The sequence below is a fragment of the Magallana gigas genome, chromosome 1 (assembly GCF_963853765.1).
Source record: "Magallana gigas chromosome 1, xbMagGiga1.1, whole genome shotgun sequence".
Lineage (NCBI taxonomy): Eukaryota > Metazoa > Mollusca > Bivalvia > Ostreida > Ostreidae > Magallana > Magallana gigas.
In genome coordinates, this window is record NC_088853.1 from 41856188 (window position 1) to 41872812 (window position 16625).

Consider the following 16625-nt stretch of genomic DNA (forward strand, 5'->3'; position numbering starts at 1 on the left):
TGAGAAATAAAAAGTTACGATACCCTGAAATCTTGAAAATTAGTCAATTTCATTAATAAGCCAATTTTGAAAATAAGCCTTGCACTGAAAGATACTTTTTAAAAAAAATTGACTGTTTTTTTTTAAAAAAGCCATGCATTAGGAGGTTGCATTTAAACGGAAATTTTTCCGAATCGTAAAAATGAAGGATTGAATCGTGGTGACTGGTTGTTATTTTCAGGAGCCCTAGCGGCCTGCCATTACATCTCCAACAAGCGGGAAAAGATCTTCAACGTCCTGTACAAGGCGCTGAACAGCAACAGTACAGAGCTACAAGAGGTGGCTCATGACTGCATGAAGAAGGTACATGTAAGAATCAATCCAAAACCCACACAAAGCAAGGACCACCTTCTCATTACAAATCACTGCATTGTTGTCCTCATGTGAACGGATAAGATTTACTAGCCATAATTTGAAATTTCATAGGTATTTCAATGAGTTCTTGGTGTAACACTGATTAATTATGCTCCATAATTGAAAATGAAAATTTCTCTTCTTCTTTTTTTTTTTTTTTGGGGGGTGGGGGGGGGGGGAAATGAAAGATTAAATTCATTTACCAAGTTCAGAGGTCACAATAACCTCTGCCAAGAGTTAACTTACAGTTAATATCTACTTAAACAATATGCTCATATGAAGTTCTGTGGATTTATTTTAACTGTGTATTTGTATTATTTTATAACATGATTCCCTCTGTTTTTGTGTAGTTTATCTCGGGCTGTCAGATTGACATGGAGAGTGTCCACACGGCCATCCGCCCCTTGCTGCTGACCCTGGGGGACCACCGCAGCCTGAACGCCAGCGTCATACAGAGGCTGTCCTACATCACTCAGCTGTTCCCCAACACGTTCAACGAGAAGCTTTGTGAACAGCTACTGGTAAGTTCAAAAACCCTGTGAACAGCTACTGGTAAGTTCAAAACTCTGTGAACAGCTACTGGTAAGTTCAGTTTGTTTGAACATCTCCTGGTAAATTCAAAACTCTGTGAACAAACTACTAATAAATTCAAAACCCTGTGAACAACTACTGGTATGCTCAAAACCCTGTGAACAGCTACTGGTAAGTTCTAAACTCTGTGAACAGCTACTGGTAAGTTCAGTTTGTTTGAACATCTCCTGGTAAATTCAAAACTCTGTGAACAAACTACTAATAAATTCAAAACCCTGTGAACAGCTACTGGTAAGTCCAAAAATCTGTGAACAGCTACTGGTAAGTTCAGTTTGTTTGAACATCTCCTGGTAAATTAAAAACTCTGTGAACAGTTCAAAACTCTCAAAATATATCCTGGTAAGTTCAAATCTTTGAATAGGTACATGTATTATTTGTAAATTCAAAACTGTCTGAACAACTCTTGGTAAGTTCAACTGTGTGTTAACAGCAAACAGAGTGATAATTCTCCTTTTATCAACTCTTGTTAAGTTCAAAACATGTTTACAGCTCTTCCTAAGTTAGAATATGTAGATCTGCAACTATTGTCTTTAGGTTAAACTTTTTGAAAATTTCGATTTAAAATTGAATATTAGAAAGTTTGCTTAATATACTGTACACTGTCTCATGATCATCTTCACTGTAAATGTAAACTATAAATCAGGACATTTACTGTGGAATCATTAGATTTCGTGGTGGCTCAATTTTTGTGGAATTCGTGGGTACCTCTCAACCACGAATTAACATCCTCCACGAATTAATAAATTAGGGCAATAAAGTCATATTTTTTCTGTAGGTTTAAAAGAAAACACGAAATTACGTCCCCACGATCCTGTAGAATTTAAGCAATCCACGAAAATTGGCCCCCACGAAATTTAATGATTCCACAGTATTTCAATTTTTTTTCTGTCAGACTCATCTGAAGAAATGGTTAGAGGTGGCAGCCATTAGTCAGAAATCGGGACAGAACAAATCCAACGGACAGGTCATAGGTCAGGTGAGTGCAGAAAGGTCAACATCACCAGTGTTTATTTTTGTTCTCTCTTTCTTTCCTTCGACATTCTTTTCATTTCATGAATATGCATGACTGATGCAATTGACCACCATTTTTGATTGACGTGACCTAAATGTTAGCAGGCTGTCGAACCGTCTCCGCAGCAAAAAGCAAGTACTGTCACACCACTGTCAGTCAACTGTCAGTCTACTGTCAGTCTGTATTGTCAAACTTTTGTACTGTACCGTATTGCACGCCAAAGGCCTCATTATGTTAGACTAAGTTTTGAACAATTGTGATAGTCTTTATCCAAGTAAGAAGCCTGTACATGTAGTTAAAGTAAAGGATCGGTATACTTCTTGACAAAGAAGAGTTTTGCGATTATGTGGAAATTAATTTAGCAGGATACATTTTTTTTTTCTTTATTTACTTACATGTCAATTGTGATATTTGAAGTATGTTTAGTATGTTGGATGCATATTTACCACCCATCTTATTAAGATATGCATTGTGGTATGCACAGTAGGAAAATACATTATGAATGAATGAGGTTATAACCAACATATAACATTGATGGATAAAAATGATCATTATTCATATGTGATTTTTATGCTTAATCTAAATTAAAGTGTATTTTTTTTACAGGAATTGAAGACCTGTGCTGCCATTATTAACATCTTCCACATGATTCCAGCGGCCAGCAGTAAACTGATAGAGCCCCTCATACTGGTCACGCTCAGCGGGGAAAAGTCACTGTTTCTGGAGGTTAGGGGTCCTACATTGTATGGGGGGGGGGAGAGACAGAGACAGGGAGAGAGAAACATTATATCAAACTAATAATTGAAATATGTCCATATTTTGTTGTTACATTAAATTTATATTAAAGCAAACAATCTTACAATCTTGTTGACATTTTCTCTTGGAAAGGCATCAGTAAATATTTGATAATTTGACACATGAAGCTTGCTATAAGTTATCAATCATGGTGAATTTTTCTACAGGCTGGTAGCCCCTTTAGGGACCCCCTTGTCAAGTTCCTCTCAAGATATCCAGATGTCACGGTTGATATGTTTCTGAGTGAGGCCAAGTTAAAGGATCACCAATGGAACCGGCTGTTTGAGGTACTTAAGGGGAAATTTTCAAATTTTGTAATTAGAGATATATTGTATATTATATGATTTTTTTAGAACATGGTGAAAATTGCATAGTACACAATTAGATAAATTTGTTTTACTTTTATTGACATCGACTTGTTTTTGCGAATAACATGCTATAAACCTGGTCACGGCGACTAATTTTCGTGGTCAAGTCTGATCTACAACCATGTGGTTATTACACCCATAGGGAAAGGACCCTTTCGCGGTGAAAAAAATCCTCGACAAAGGGGCTCTAGCGAACCTCGTGAAAATTTCTTGCACGAGAATAAAAGTTGGTTACCGGTAAACAGGGTTGTGTTATTATTAAATTTGAAAGACAATTGTTAGAACTGACATTGAAATTTTTTTTAGTCTTTCTCATGAATATGTATGAATCTTATATATACATACAAGTGTGCATAATTATTTTATACTATTTGTAGTAATTGTTAAGATTCAGTATCTAATATTTCTAATTTTTTTTCCCCCTACAGTTTATTCTGACCCACAGTGATGGTAAAAAGTTCAGAGAAGTTCTAGAGAGTAACCCCACAAAACTACTAAACATTGCCCAGCAACAGGTAAAGTGGAATTATAATGTACACTCTAAGATCATTTTGTCACTACTGTAAGATCCCTTTTTTTTAGCTCACCTGAGCTGAAAGCTCAAGTGAGCTATTCTGATCACTTTTTGTCCGTCGTCCGTCCGTCCGTCCGTCTGTCCGTCCGTCCGTCTGTCCGTCTGTCTGTCCGTCTGTAAACTTTTTACATTTTGAACTTCTTCTCTAAAACCGCTTATCCAATTTCAACCAAATTTGGCACAAAGCATCCTTATGGGAGGGCGAATATAAATTGCAGAAATAAAAGTCAGATCTGTATTCAAAGCGGAGAAAACCTTGAAACTGTAAAAAAAGGGGGGTGCATTTTAAAAAATCTTCTTCTCAAGAACTACTGATTCCAATTCAACGTTGTTTAGCATAAATTATCCTTATGGGAAGGAAAATATAAATTGCAAAAATTAAGGTCTAATTATGTTTCAAATCTGAGTTATTACGAAAATAATAATAAAGGAAAGGCGTGTTTCAATCAGTTTAATAGCTTCGGATTCGGCATTCGGTAAAATGGGTAGACAAGACTTGGCCTGGGAAAAACAAAAGATTGGCAGTTATTAATCTGCCAATCTCATTAAAATTTCAGGATATTTGATGGACCAGTATATTTGTATTTGCTGTAAATATTGCTGCAAAATAATGCGTATTTGGAATTGACGATTGCCGATCTGCCCCGGCTTTTATTTTGCCACGGCCCAGGTTTGCGTACCCATTTTACCAAGACTCGTATTCCATACATCTAAAACGAGGTTCTTTGTTTAAAGCAGCCATGACATTATACGAAAAAGGGTCGATCTGACTATGATGAATTTGCTTGTTGTGCAACAGTTCGCGAATGAAGGGAGAGTTTTGAAACATGCAAAATGTATTTGTGCCGATTTTGTGAAGTAAATTGAGGCTAAATATTTCAATGCGTTGACAGTTTTCACACATGACGTTGGTGTTAGCTTGTTCTGATTTTCGTTTCGTTTTCATTATTTATGCTTTGTAACCTGGGAACTATCGTCTGTATTTCGTGATTTTTACGTATCAAATCAAACAGAGACTTCGGTAAATCAAACAGTTAACTGTTTACCTGCGCAAATTAAGCAAAATCTGATGTATCAAAAAAGTACTGAAATACAATTCATTCTAATCGGTAATTCGGCATTATATTTTGCGTAATGGTATATTAATGCAATAGGTTTTGTTGAGATGCTCGGCATTTTCTCGAGTTTATTCAGTTTAAATAGAGTTTGATATCGCTGTCGGAAATATGTAGGTATATACATCTACATGTATATATATGATTCATTTCGAAAAAATAAATTGTGTTCTTTATTTGTTATAGTGCATGTTTCTTGTGTTTTATATAATTGTTTACAATTTCTATTTACTAACCATATTTGAGTGTTAAGCTTCGAATTATAAGCAAGATACAGAGATTTGCTCACAATTCTATGTTTGTACACAGATCTTAAAAACTAAAGATTAAGAAACTAAAAAAAATGTCAATATTTATTAAGAAAATTTTCAAAGTCTCTTCTTCCAGAAACTAACTTTAACAACTTATTGCATTGTAAATTTAACCTTTTTTAGCTCACCTGAGCCAAAGTCTTCTCAAAAACTATTAGGCCAGGAAAGCTCAAATTTGAGTGGAAGCATCCTCAGATAGTGTAGATTCAAGTTTGTTCAAATCATGGTTCCCGGGGGTAGGGTGGGGCCACAATAGGGGGGTCATGTTTTACATAAGAATATATAGACTAAAATCTTTAAAAATCTTCTCAAAAACTATTAGGCCAGAAAAGTTCAAATTGAAATGAAAGCATCCTCAGGTAGTGTAGATTCAAGTTTGTTCAAATCATGATCCCCGGGGGTAGGGTGGGGCCACAATTGGGAGATCAAGTTTTACATAGGAATATATTGAGAAAATCTTTTAAAAATCTTCTTCTCAAAAATATTTGGCCAAGAAATCTCAAATTGGCATGTAACCATCCTTAGGAAGTGTAGATTCAAGTTTGTTCAAATCATGGTCCCTGGGGGTAGGGCGGGGTCACAATGGGGGATGAATTTTTATAGATAGAGAAAATTTTTAAAAGTCTTCTTCTCAAAATTATTAGGCCAGGAAAGCCCAAATTTGAGTGGAAGCATCCCCAGATCGTATAAATTCAAGTTTGTTTAAATAATAGTCCAGGGGTAGGGTGAGGCCACAATGGGGGATGAATTTTTACTTAGGAATATATAGAGAAAATCTTTAAAAATCTTTTTTAAAGAATTTTTGGCCAGAAAGGGTTTAAACTTGTGTAGAGGCATCCTCGGGTAGTGTAAATTCAAGTTTGCAAAATCACAGTCCCTAGTGGTAGGGCGGGACCGTGATGGCGGTGTGAATTTTTACATAGGAATATGAAGAGAAAATCTTTAAAACTATTCTGGGAAAGTGTTCGGTTCAAAACTCAGTACTTAGTGTGAAAGCAAAGGTTATGCAGATTTAAGTCTGATGAAACCATGATTCCCTAGAGAAAAATGGGGCCATGAAATGGGGGGAGGGGGGGGGGGGTATATAGGAATAGAGACAAATCTTCTTACAGGTACAACAACAAAAGGGGCTTGGTATTTACCAAAAAATAAGAGGTTGATAAAAATTGGCAGATTTTCAATTTTTTTTAGCAAGATCTACTGTACTCAGTTGTCAAGATATTTTGATACTGTAATGCTAATTTGATCAGAATTAAGGCAATTGTTGCTCAGGTGAGCGATGTGGCCCCTGGGCCTCTTGTTTTTTTTTGCGAGTTATAAGTCTCTTGAAAGTAGGCTAAAATCATAATGCAGAAGAATGAATTTACGAATGTGTGACATGCGTGTAACATACATCTGGGATCGATATCACAAGAAATGTTCAGAAAATTTCTAGTACCGAAGTACGTTAAATACAGAAAGATCATTTTCAAAAGAAAAGATTTGTGAAATTTCATTTGTACATTGCAAGTAAAAGTTGATCTGAACGGTTAATTTGAAAATAAATAAATTTCCATAAACATTCATGTTATATAATAAATGATATTTTCAGGGGGCTGAGAGTGTCCCTGTGACGTCAGGCACCAACGACCTCCAGTTCCAGATGATTAAACTCATCAGCGTGCTGACCCGGTTCGAGGAGGCGTGGCTGTCACAGCACGCAGTGATAGTAAGTGTCGGGGCCCGTTAAGGCGCATTGATCCACTCTGAAGGGAGGTAACTCCACAAGGTTAAAAATTGATTACTATTCCCAAATGAAATTGTGAAGGCAAAATGTGATTTTTATTTTGGTCAAAGTAAATAAGTATCAGGGCTAGATGCAGATACTCAGTGCAATAATATCAATGTCTTTGGCTTGTGATATTCATTGGAATACTATACACAGGGAAATATTTGCCAAAGTTTTACTTTCACCTTTTTTACCCTTCGTTGTCAGCGGAGAAATTTAAGACTGGATAAAATTCCTATGTCTTGTATTATCTGTCTTAAAACACAACTGTGTTTGGGTGAATTCAGGACGGGGCAAAACTGATTGCAAATGTGGAAGGGCGAAAGTTTAAAAACGGGGTCCTGTATACAGTATATTAAATTTTCAATTTTTGGCTTGATTCTGTTCAACATTGGCATATGATTACTTTACATTTCAAGTCTCCTTAATGTCAAAGAACATAAACAATAAAAACCTGGAAAATGGCTAATTCCCAAATAACTTTGCTTTAAATTAAGACTAGTTTGTAAAAAAAAACGATATAATAGCAAATAAATAATACAAAGCATCACCATACAGGTCTGGATATTTTTATTTATTGCTGAAAATTGAAAAAATAATGTATCAAAAATAGCGCCAAAGAGTGATATATATTTAAGCGGGGGGGGGGGGGGGGGGGGGGGGGGGGAGGGGTAACTCTTTGTTTCTTCTGGTTCTGTCCACTGCCTAAGTTTGTATTAGTAACATGTACGTGTATCTCCCCAATTAAACAGATTGGCTGATATTTCTATGCTCCTTATTTTAGATCACCAACTTGTTGACCATTTGGAAAAGTGAAGGATTCATCGAAAGACACAAAAAAGTGGTACGTACATTTCTGAATGGGTTTCAAAACAAACACGTGTGTAATATGTAAATACTGTATGTGTTGCAAAGTTACATTAAGTGCTGCCTCGAGAATGATGTGCAGAGATGTACCTGAATAAATTGACCCAGTATCCGTACCATTCTACCATAATTTGAATTAATGTTTAAGCGTTTACTTTAATTTCCACATTCTGACACATTCAAGTAATTTTTGTTTCAGAGCATTTTGATACTGTAAACGTACTACATTTGGCTGTGTATTCTATTTAGCGCTTTTGGCGGAATGCGACTTCCGCTAAATCAAGAACATTGCTAAATGTCATGCATATATGTATAAGAATAGTCACATTCAAGAATACGCTAATTCAAATCCACGCCAACTTGTTCAAAAACTAATTTCCGCAAAATATCGTACACGCCAAATATAATACGTTTACAGTATATAATGATAAGACTTGTTTAGTCCACTGTAAACAAGATGAAGTTGGGAAGTCTAGAGCAGCTTTCAACAATTTACCGAATTAGACATTAACATATTATTAAGCTGAGTTGTTGGCCCTGTTTCAGGACTCTGTGGATTTTGTCATTTGGAAGGAGCCTGCTTTACTTGTGAAATGTCTGCTGAACTACTTCAAGTAAGCATTTTTTTGTTCTATAGGGTTTATTTTTTTTTTTATATATTACTTGCCCTCTCTCTAACCATAACACCTCATCATAGAAATAATGGTGATGATTATGCATTTGAATTTGACCACCCAACCATTGGTTTTGTGTCACCTCGCGCTAACTTTAATTTTATGATGTTGGTTGTATAATATTATTTGGGTGCATATCTATGTCATGATTTAACATGATCTTAAAAATGCTACATGTATGAGTATGATGTATGTCAGTGCCATTGATAAATTTTCTCAATTTCATCAAATTGTCTAAGAAATGATGTTCTGATGGTTATTATGATTTCACCCCCACCCCCCCCCCCCCCCACCCCGCGCAACTATTTATCATGTTTTATTATGCAAAAAATTGATTACTGTGAATTAAAATATTAATTAACATGTCAGACCATATACAGTGACAACTTATTTCCTTTAAGGTACCACACCAACGACATTGAGCTCCTGTTCCACATCCTGCGGTGTTTCACCTCGCGGTTCATCGTACAGTTCCAGTTTGTCAAGGATTTTCTGGACAATGTGGTGGCAGGGGTGAGTGGCGGGCGGTTTTTGCGGTGTATTTCATTTTAGATCTCAATGTTACCGTCATCAATTTGATAGAGAATTGAATTTTCTGACATAACGGCATGCTGTTAGAATTGATCATAGAATTAAGGTTTTCAGATTTTGCACATTCTATCTATTTCATTTTTGTCGAACTATTTTCTAAGGCATACTAATGTTTAATTGAAATGGAACATTGGAGAGTAATTTTTAAAAAAATATAATGAAAAGTTAGGTTTTGATAAATAAAAGGGATATTTTTAATCAATGAATAGTTACTGATTCAATGATTAAAATGAACATCACCCAAACTCTTGTTTTTGTAGACCTACACTATAGAGTGGAAAAGAACAGCTTTCTTCAAATTTGTGGACATCTTCCACGACCAAACATGGACCCAGGATTTGAAAGCCAAAGTAAGCTAAAAGAGGGGTTTTTTTCCCCACATAAAAATTGTATTTAAGTTATTAATAAAGGAAGAAGAACAGAGTACATGTAGTGCTAAGTGAAAAGATAGCTAGAGGAAAAGAGAAAGAGAAAGAGAGTGGAAGGAATGACAAACGTATTTATTACAGAGAGAGAGAGAGAGAGAGAGAGAGGGGGGGAATGATGAAAACTAAATGCAGAAGAGCCAAAATGACTTTTTTCTAATACAACAAATTTTTGATATATTTTTTCCCCTCATAGATTCTTCAGCACGTGTTGATCCCTTGCTTCCAACATGCCTTCGAGAAGAACGAGGGAGAGAAGCTGATTGGTGGACCTCCCACTCCCGACCAGGACAACCCCGAAAACATCATCAGCGCCTTCATCACCAAGATCATCGACCCCGAGAATCCTTTCGGGACCTCGGACTCTGTGCGTATCCTCCTGCTGCAGTTGTCTTCCCTGTTGGTGGAGCAGGCCTCCTCGCACATCCACGACGCCAATAACAAGTAGGCAGTGTGTGGAGAGAGAGAGAATGAGAGGGAGAGAGAGAGAGAGTTGGTGTAGCTGGTCTCCTTAGTACATATTCATGATGCCAACAACAAATGGGCAGTGTGTGGAGAGAGAGAATGAGAGAAGAGAGAGAGAAGATGATAATTTTTAAAGATTTTGAATAAGACTATAAATACCCTAGCTATAACATGTTTGCATTATGTGTAATCACTGAAAAGGGTGGTTGTGTTTGTCTGCTGTATTATTTTTGGTGTATATTTAATATATTATTAGGTAGCTAAGGAGGTTTAGATATTTTTAAAAGCAATTCAAAGCAATTCCAATCAATACAGGGAATGTAACTACATGTATATTAAGAAATGTCCTACCTCTTCCTCGCTTCCCCATCCCCCTAACCCCCACCCACCGTCCACAAAAAAACATAAATGGGGAGAGGGTGAGGGGGGTCAAAAAAAAAGTTTTTCCTAAGAATTGGACTAGTTTTACGTAAGTTTGTTACTTTTATTATTTTCTAAAGTCAGACCTGATGCTAAAATTGTTACATTTTCTGTACTTTACCCCCAGAAAACAAGGTAACAAGCTGCGGCGCCTGATGACGTTCGCGTGGCCCTGCCTGCTCAGTAAGAACTGCGTGGACCCCGCCACCAAGTACCACGGTCATCTGCTGCTCTCCCACATCATCGCAAAGTTCGCCATCCACAAACGCATTGTGCTCCAGGTAACTAGGGCTGCCACTGCCAACAGATGTTTTTATTTCACAATGTATTAAATTACATGGTGTAAGTCCCACATCACCACTGAGTTTACCATCCCAAAATGCATCTCACTTTCAGTATCGAGGGTTGCCACCGCTAAAAAAAAATCAATTGTTTGTCTGCCACTCTCTGAGTTTTTTAACTTTGAGTCGGTTGGTATTGAAATAATGGTCATTTTGTTGTTTAACCTAATTGTTTCTAAACCATGGCTCCTCATACATGGATACACCTATATACAATAAGATATTATGCTCCTCTGTGTGTAGTACGTCTGTGTATATTTTATTTACCCAGGTCTTTCACAGCCTTTTGAAGGCCCATGCGGTGGAGGCCCGGGCTGTGGTGAAGCAGGCCCTGGAGATCCTGACACCTGCCATGCCCGGGAGAATGGAGGATGGCAATGTGAGTCTGTATATGCATAATTCATATTAAGTCTTTATGCGCATTCATTTCGGGCTATTGGGCATCGTGTAAATTTCACAATTTTTATGTAAAAACTTGTCATTTGTTAATTGCAAAAGATTTTTCTTGATAATAGACATTTCAAAGGAGCACTTAGCATGGGTTTTTCTTGAAAAATTTTGATTTGAATACAATCCCTTTGTTATAAATAAGTGCTATGGGATTTTGTGGAATTTTATAATGATGAAAACCTTCTCATTGGGCAAGAATTTCTGGTAAGATTTTGTTGCGAAATAAATACTAAAGAGATGTCAAATTTTCCTCATGCAGAAAGTACTGTAACAGTATTTGATCTATAAGGCATATTTCATGTTCCTTAATTTTTATCCTGTACTGTAGATACCTAATTAAACGCGAGGAATTAATATCCGCGTAAAATCGCGTGGAGCACCCTTCGCGAATTCTAAAATCACGCCATTATTCTTTGACAGTTGAAAACCATGAGAAATAAGGATAAAAGTTCTGCTTTCGCGATTTTATATTCTTGCGATTTGATACAAAACAGCAGGATCGCGGAATTAAGTACTCGCATAATATAAGAAATTTACAGTATTCATTATTCCACTATTGCATTGTTTATCAGGGCATGTTGACTCACTGGACTAAGAAGATCATCGTAGAGGAAGGACACACTGTGGCTCAGCTGGTCCACATCCTGTGAGTTTTCCTCCATCTTTTTTACTTAAGTAATAAGGAATCATTCTTTGAGTATTATGAAGTGAAAATTTCGGTCGGGGCATGATCAAATCCAATAAAGCCTAAAGGGCTTTATAATAGATTTGATCACGCCCCGACCAAAATTATCACCTCATAATATTTAAAGAATGATTCCTTATTACTTATATATATATAATATTTATATAATTTTAATCCAACGTACGATTAAATATTTAAATATAAATAAGCAAACCCCGCCGGCACCTCAATTTGGCATCATTTGTACTTTTGGGTTATATAGTATCGATACGTAGTGTTATCACAGACAAAGACACTTGAAAATGTAAATATACTTTGATAGAACTCAGTAGCCCCCATATTGGACTATGTACATTTAATTTCATGTGATGCCTAAAATGACACAAACTTGTTTTAATATGGCTAAAGAATTTTCCATAACTGTTTAAACTATTAACAAAATAAAGGTCTACAATTTAGACTTTGTCTAGAAAAAAGATTGAAATTAATCTAGAAACTTTCCCATATGAAGCGTTGAAATATATACACTATATGTATCTTTGTATCTAATGAAATTGATGGCATTAATTTATTTTTTTGCACGTTGTGTCACATTGTGCAACATATTAAACTTGTAAAGGCATGATCGATATTCATTTAATGTATGCACGGATATTTATTTATTCCTATTTTTTTCTGCCTTCAAATTTGACAATGACCTTAACCTTATTTTTGTTACTATTTTCAGACAACTGGTGGTGCGGCACTACAAGGTGTACTACCCGGTCAGGCACCACCTGATCCCACACATGGTCAACTCCCTTCAGCGGCTCGGATTCACCTCCAGTGTACGTCCACTCTACTCGTTACCGTCACTGTAAACCTACTTTTATTTGCGAGCAAGAAAATTTGGCAAAATTTGCAAGAGTCTTGTGGTTGGGAACCAGCTTTTTCCGCATGGTTGTAATAACAACACAAAATTTATTCACAAAAATTAGTCGTCCCGAATCAGTTTATCAATGGTAAATCACGAAATATTGTCGACACAAAGAAAAGTAGGTTAACTTTATAGTATCTAACTTGTATTTGCAATGATATTTATTTTGCAGTTGACTAGTAGTAATTTGTTTGGCTGAAACATTTTTTAGGAATATTTTAAAAGTCTTTGCATAACATTTTATTATAAGTTAAGACACTGAATGGCACACGGCGAAATTTGGACCATCAATGAAAATTAAACAATATTGCCCTCCACAAGTATGCATGATATAATTGCAGTATCCTGATCTCTTTCTGTCTATCATAGGCCACCATTGAACACAGGAAGCTGGCCGTGGACCTGGCGGAGGTGGTGATTAAGTGGGAGGTTCAGCGGGTCAAGGAGGAGCAAGAGGTCACAGAGGTCAGAGTTCACATCACTCCCTCATCTTTATTTTTTTTCCTCTTTTTGTCGTTGAGTTCCTTTTTTCATATGCCAAGAAAAATAATTAGAAAACTGCATGGCATACATATAATAATTTACACTATACTCAGTAACATAGAATCATCTTCAATCTTCTAAATGCATTCATTAACATGTATAACTACAGACAAAGTTAGAAAGGTTGATGTATGACATTAGTTTCTCTTACAGCCTCCCCCTGACCTGACCCAGACATTGCCCCAGAACGTACCAACCAAACGCCCAGCTCCAGGAACTCCCCTCTCTGTGGACTCACCCCAGGAACCAAAGCGATCGCGCCACTCCTCAGGGGCTCCTAGTGAGGTATGCATGCATATGCATGAACTGTAGACTGACTTTAAACCGAAAAAAACATATTAAGCTTTAGGTCCCATAAAATTAACTTTTAGATTCTCACCCCCGCCAGCCCCTCTGAAAATGGGCCGCCCCGATGCATTTTATTTTATTTTTAAAAAAGAATTGTGGGGGAAAAAATTTTCGGGAAAAAAAATGGAGCACGGTATACAAAACATTTTGATGGCTGCCAAAATGGGAATTCCAGTCCTGTTTCTTATCATAAGGATACAAATGTCTTCATGCGTTAACAGTTAAGTCGAAATAAAATGGAATTAAAAGATTACAAGTGGGTTTGTGTACTCACATTAGCATTAACAACTATAAGAATGGAGCAGTTGTTATTTCTAGAACATAATCAGTGAAAAAGGTGTTTTTAAAAAAATAAAAATGATAAATAAAATTTGATATTTTAGGTGAAAATTTATCATTTATGCTGTTTGAAAAAATCCTCAGTTTCTCATTTATTTTTCTTCAGAGCAACAAGAGTGTGACGGAAAATAAGCCCATAGAAAAGAATTACTGTGATGCAGTGGTCAACTTCCTGTTACGAATTGCCTGTCAGGTACAAACACCTCAATAACTTTACCATCAAGTTATTTATGTTTTATATAAAATTTCATTTCCTTTTGAATATCAGATTCAATAATATGTGCCTAATATACTAAGTAAAAAAAAGTTTATATCTATCTAATGTATGTGAACTGTACATAATTTTAATGAATATTTATATTTATCATTTGCCTATTTTTGCTTACATTTGCATATTCATGAAATCATTTGCATAATTATGCATGATGGTAATATGATTAATTTTTAAACAGGTGAACGAGAGCCCTGGCTCCCCGGGAGAGATGTTGTCCAAGAAATGTGTGGTGCTCCTGAAGATGGCGCTGCGCCCGGACTTCTGGGCGAACACGGAGCTGAAGCTAGCCTGGTTCGACAAACTCCTGACCACAGTGGAGAACCACCAGCCTAATTTCAACAACATATGCACTGCCCTGGAACTGCTCAGTTTCCTGCTTACCATACTGGTCAGTAGACCTCTTAATTTTAATGAGTTGTCATATTTCATCTAAATATTCATGTTAAATGTGTTTCAGGTAGGTATTATGTGAACTCCACACACCTAATCTGTTGATTTTTGTCATGAATTTATTTGCTTGTATGGATGCTTGTAGGTAAAATGGACAGTAATATAATTTTTGTGTCAATCTTTTATTCTATTGAAACAGAAGAAAGACACAATCCTATCCAGTTTCAAGCCCCTCCAGCGTGGAATTGCGGCATGCATGACCTGCCCAAACACGAAGGTCATTCGTGGCGTCCACGGTTTGCTGTCCCGCCTGATGAGTTTCTTCCCCACGGAGCCGGTGACTTCGAATGTGGCTTCAAAATACGAGGAGCTGGAGTGTCTGTACGCCTGTGTCAGCAAAGTAGTGTACGAGGGGCTCACCAACTATGAAAAGTAGGTCATGTAAAGTGAAAGTAGAATTAAAGTGAAAGTAGCATTGGTAAAGTGAAATGAAAATAAATGTTTAAGTAGTATTAGTTAAGGGATTGAACAATCACAGTGTGGAAAAACAACTTAAGGTTTGGATGCATTATGTAGGTATCTATGACAACACTCCTTCACTAAACTTTGTTATACCTGAAGGGCTGCGACCAGCAATGTATTATATGATGAGAATTTGGCTGAACTCAAAGTATTCTATGTGAAAGACTTTCAAGGCTTTCTGACAGATGTGTATATTGACTAAGAGTTACTCCATTTTTAATTGTATATTTTTTTTAATTCTAACATATTCTACTGGAAAGACTTTCAAGGCTCTCTGACAAATGCATATATCGAGTAACCCCATTTTCTGAACAGTAGTTTAATTTTAAATTCCAATATCTGGTGATGTTGCTATATTAAAGATGTTTTTCCAAAGTTTCATGGAAAGGACTGAAATGTTACAATTGGTAAGTGAAGAATTAAAACAAAAGTTGTACATGTAATAATATCCATTAAGTAGTAGTCAGAAATGAAAAAAGGAAGAATTGAAGTCGTTTAAAATGATGGTATTTTCCTTAGTTGTCAAAAGGTAACCATCTACACTGTCTAGTTCATGTTGAGATACACCAAGGTCACCATTATACCGTAGGGGTACACCATTTTACCATAGAGGTACACCATTATACCATAGGGGTACACAATTATACCAAAGGGGTACACCATTATATCATAAGGGTACACCATTATATCATAGGTGTTTTACTAGTTATGATAAAATAGGGATTCGTAACATGTACCACCCCTGATTTTAGGTCAACAAATAGATTCCCCACCCTGATTTTGATCAGATTGAATTTACATGCATATCTTTTTTTTTTTTTTTTTTACATAAAATGATTAAATTCATAACACATCCCACCCCTGGTTTCAGGTCAACCAATGGATCCCCCACCCAGCTGTTCAGCACCCTGATGATCCTGAAGGCAGCCTGCATGCACAACCAGTGTTACATAGACCGCCTCATCACAACCTTCATGAAGGTCCTCCACAAGATGGCGCGCGAGCACCTGCAACCCACCTCCACTGAGACAAGTCCTAGTAAGTGTAAACAAGTACCGGTATATGTAAATATAGTCACGGTCAGAAAGTCTAAACTAGTCGAAGTAGTTATAAACTAATCCCAGAAAGTATAAACAAGCCCAGTAAGTGCTAACAATCCCAGAAAGTAAGTGTAAGCCAGTCCTAGTAGTTGTAAACTAGTCCCAGTAAGTGTAAACCGATCCCAGTAAGTGTAAACCAGTCCTAGTACATGTAAGTTTAAACTAGTCCCAGTTTGTGTAAATTAGCCCAGTTAGTGTAAAGTTAAGTCCTACAACCCACCTCCACGGTGACCAGTCCAAGAAAGTGGTAATTCCTACCAGAACTTGTGCTCTGTTTCCCTTTGAGAAAAGAAAAAAATTCAGCCCCAGTGGGTGAGCTACATATAGTATAAGAATACTCTAAGTCCC

General features: G+C 36.6%; 1 protein-coding gene across 9 annotated transcripts in view; it reads left to right on the forward strand.

The window, feature by feature from the left end:
• The window catches only part of LOC105345162 (transformation/transcription domain-associated protein), a 77705-nt gene that overhangs the window by 21680 nt on the left and 39400 nt on the right, over positions 1–16625 (forward strand). For 4 of the 9 annotated variants that reach the window (XM_034466041.2, XM_066067435.1, XM_066067446.1 and 1 more), the window contains 23 exons: positions 221–348; positions 744–914; positions 1877–1960; positions 2101–2127; positions 2603–2722; positions 2959–3078; positions 3588–3674; positions 6751–6867; positions 7712–7771; positions 8341–8408; positions 8870–8981; positions 9320–9409; positions 9681–9928; positions 10497–10650; positions 10982–11089; positions 11733–11806; positions 12573–12672; positions 13131–13226; positions 13458–13589; positions 14098–14184; positions 14444–14653; positions 14855–15087; positions 16049–16215. In XM_034466041.2, the coding sequence (XP_034321932.2) occupies positions 221–348; positions 744–914; positions 1877–1960; positions 2101–2127; positions 2603–2722; positions 2959–3078; positions 3588–3674; positions 6751–6867; positions 7712–7771; positions 8341–8408; positions 8870–8981; positions 9320–9409; positions 9681–9928; positions 10497–10650; positions 10982–11089; positions 11733–11806; positions 12573–12672; positions 13131–13226; positions 13458–13589; positions 14098–14184; positions 14444–14653; positions 14855–15087; positions 16049–16215 (2793 nt within the window). The remainder of the gene's footprint in view (positions 1–220; positions 349–743; positions 915–1876; positions 1961–2100; positions 2128–2602; positions 2723–2958; positions 3079–3587; positions 3675–6750; positions 6868–7711; positions 7772–8340; positions 8409–8869; positions 8982–9319; positions 9410–9680; positions 9929–10496; positions 10651–10981; positions 11090–11732; positions 11807–12572; positions 12673–13130; positions 13227–13457; positions 13590–14097; positions 14185–14443; positions 14654–14854; positions 15088–16048; positions 16216–16625) is intronic. The other 5 variants (XM_066067432.1, XM_066067452.1, XM_034466049.2 and 2 more) reach the window with 3 other exon arrangements.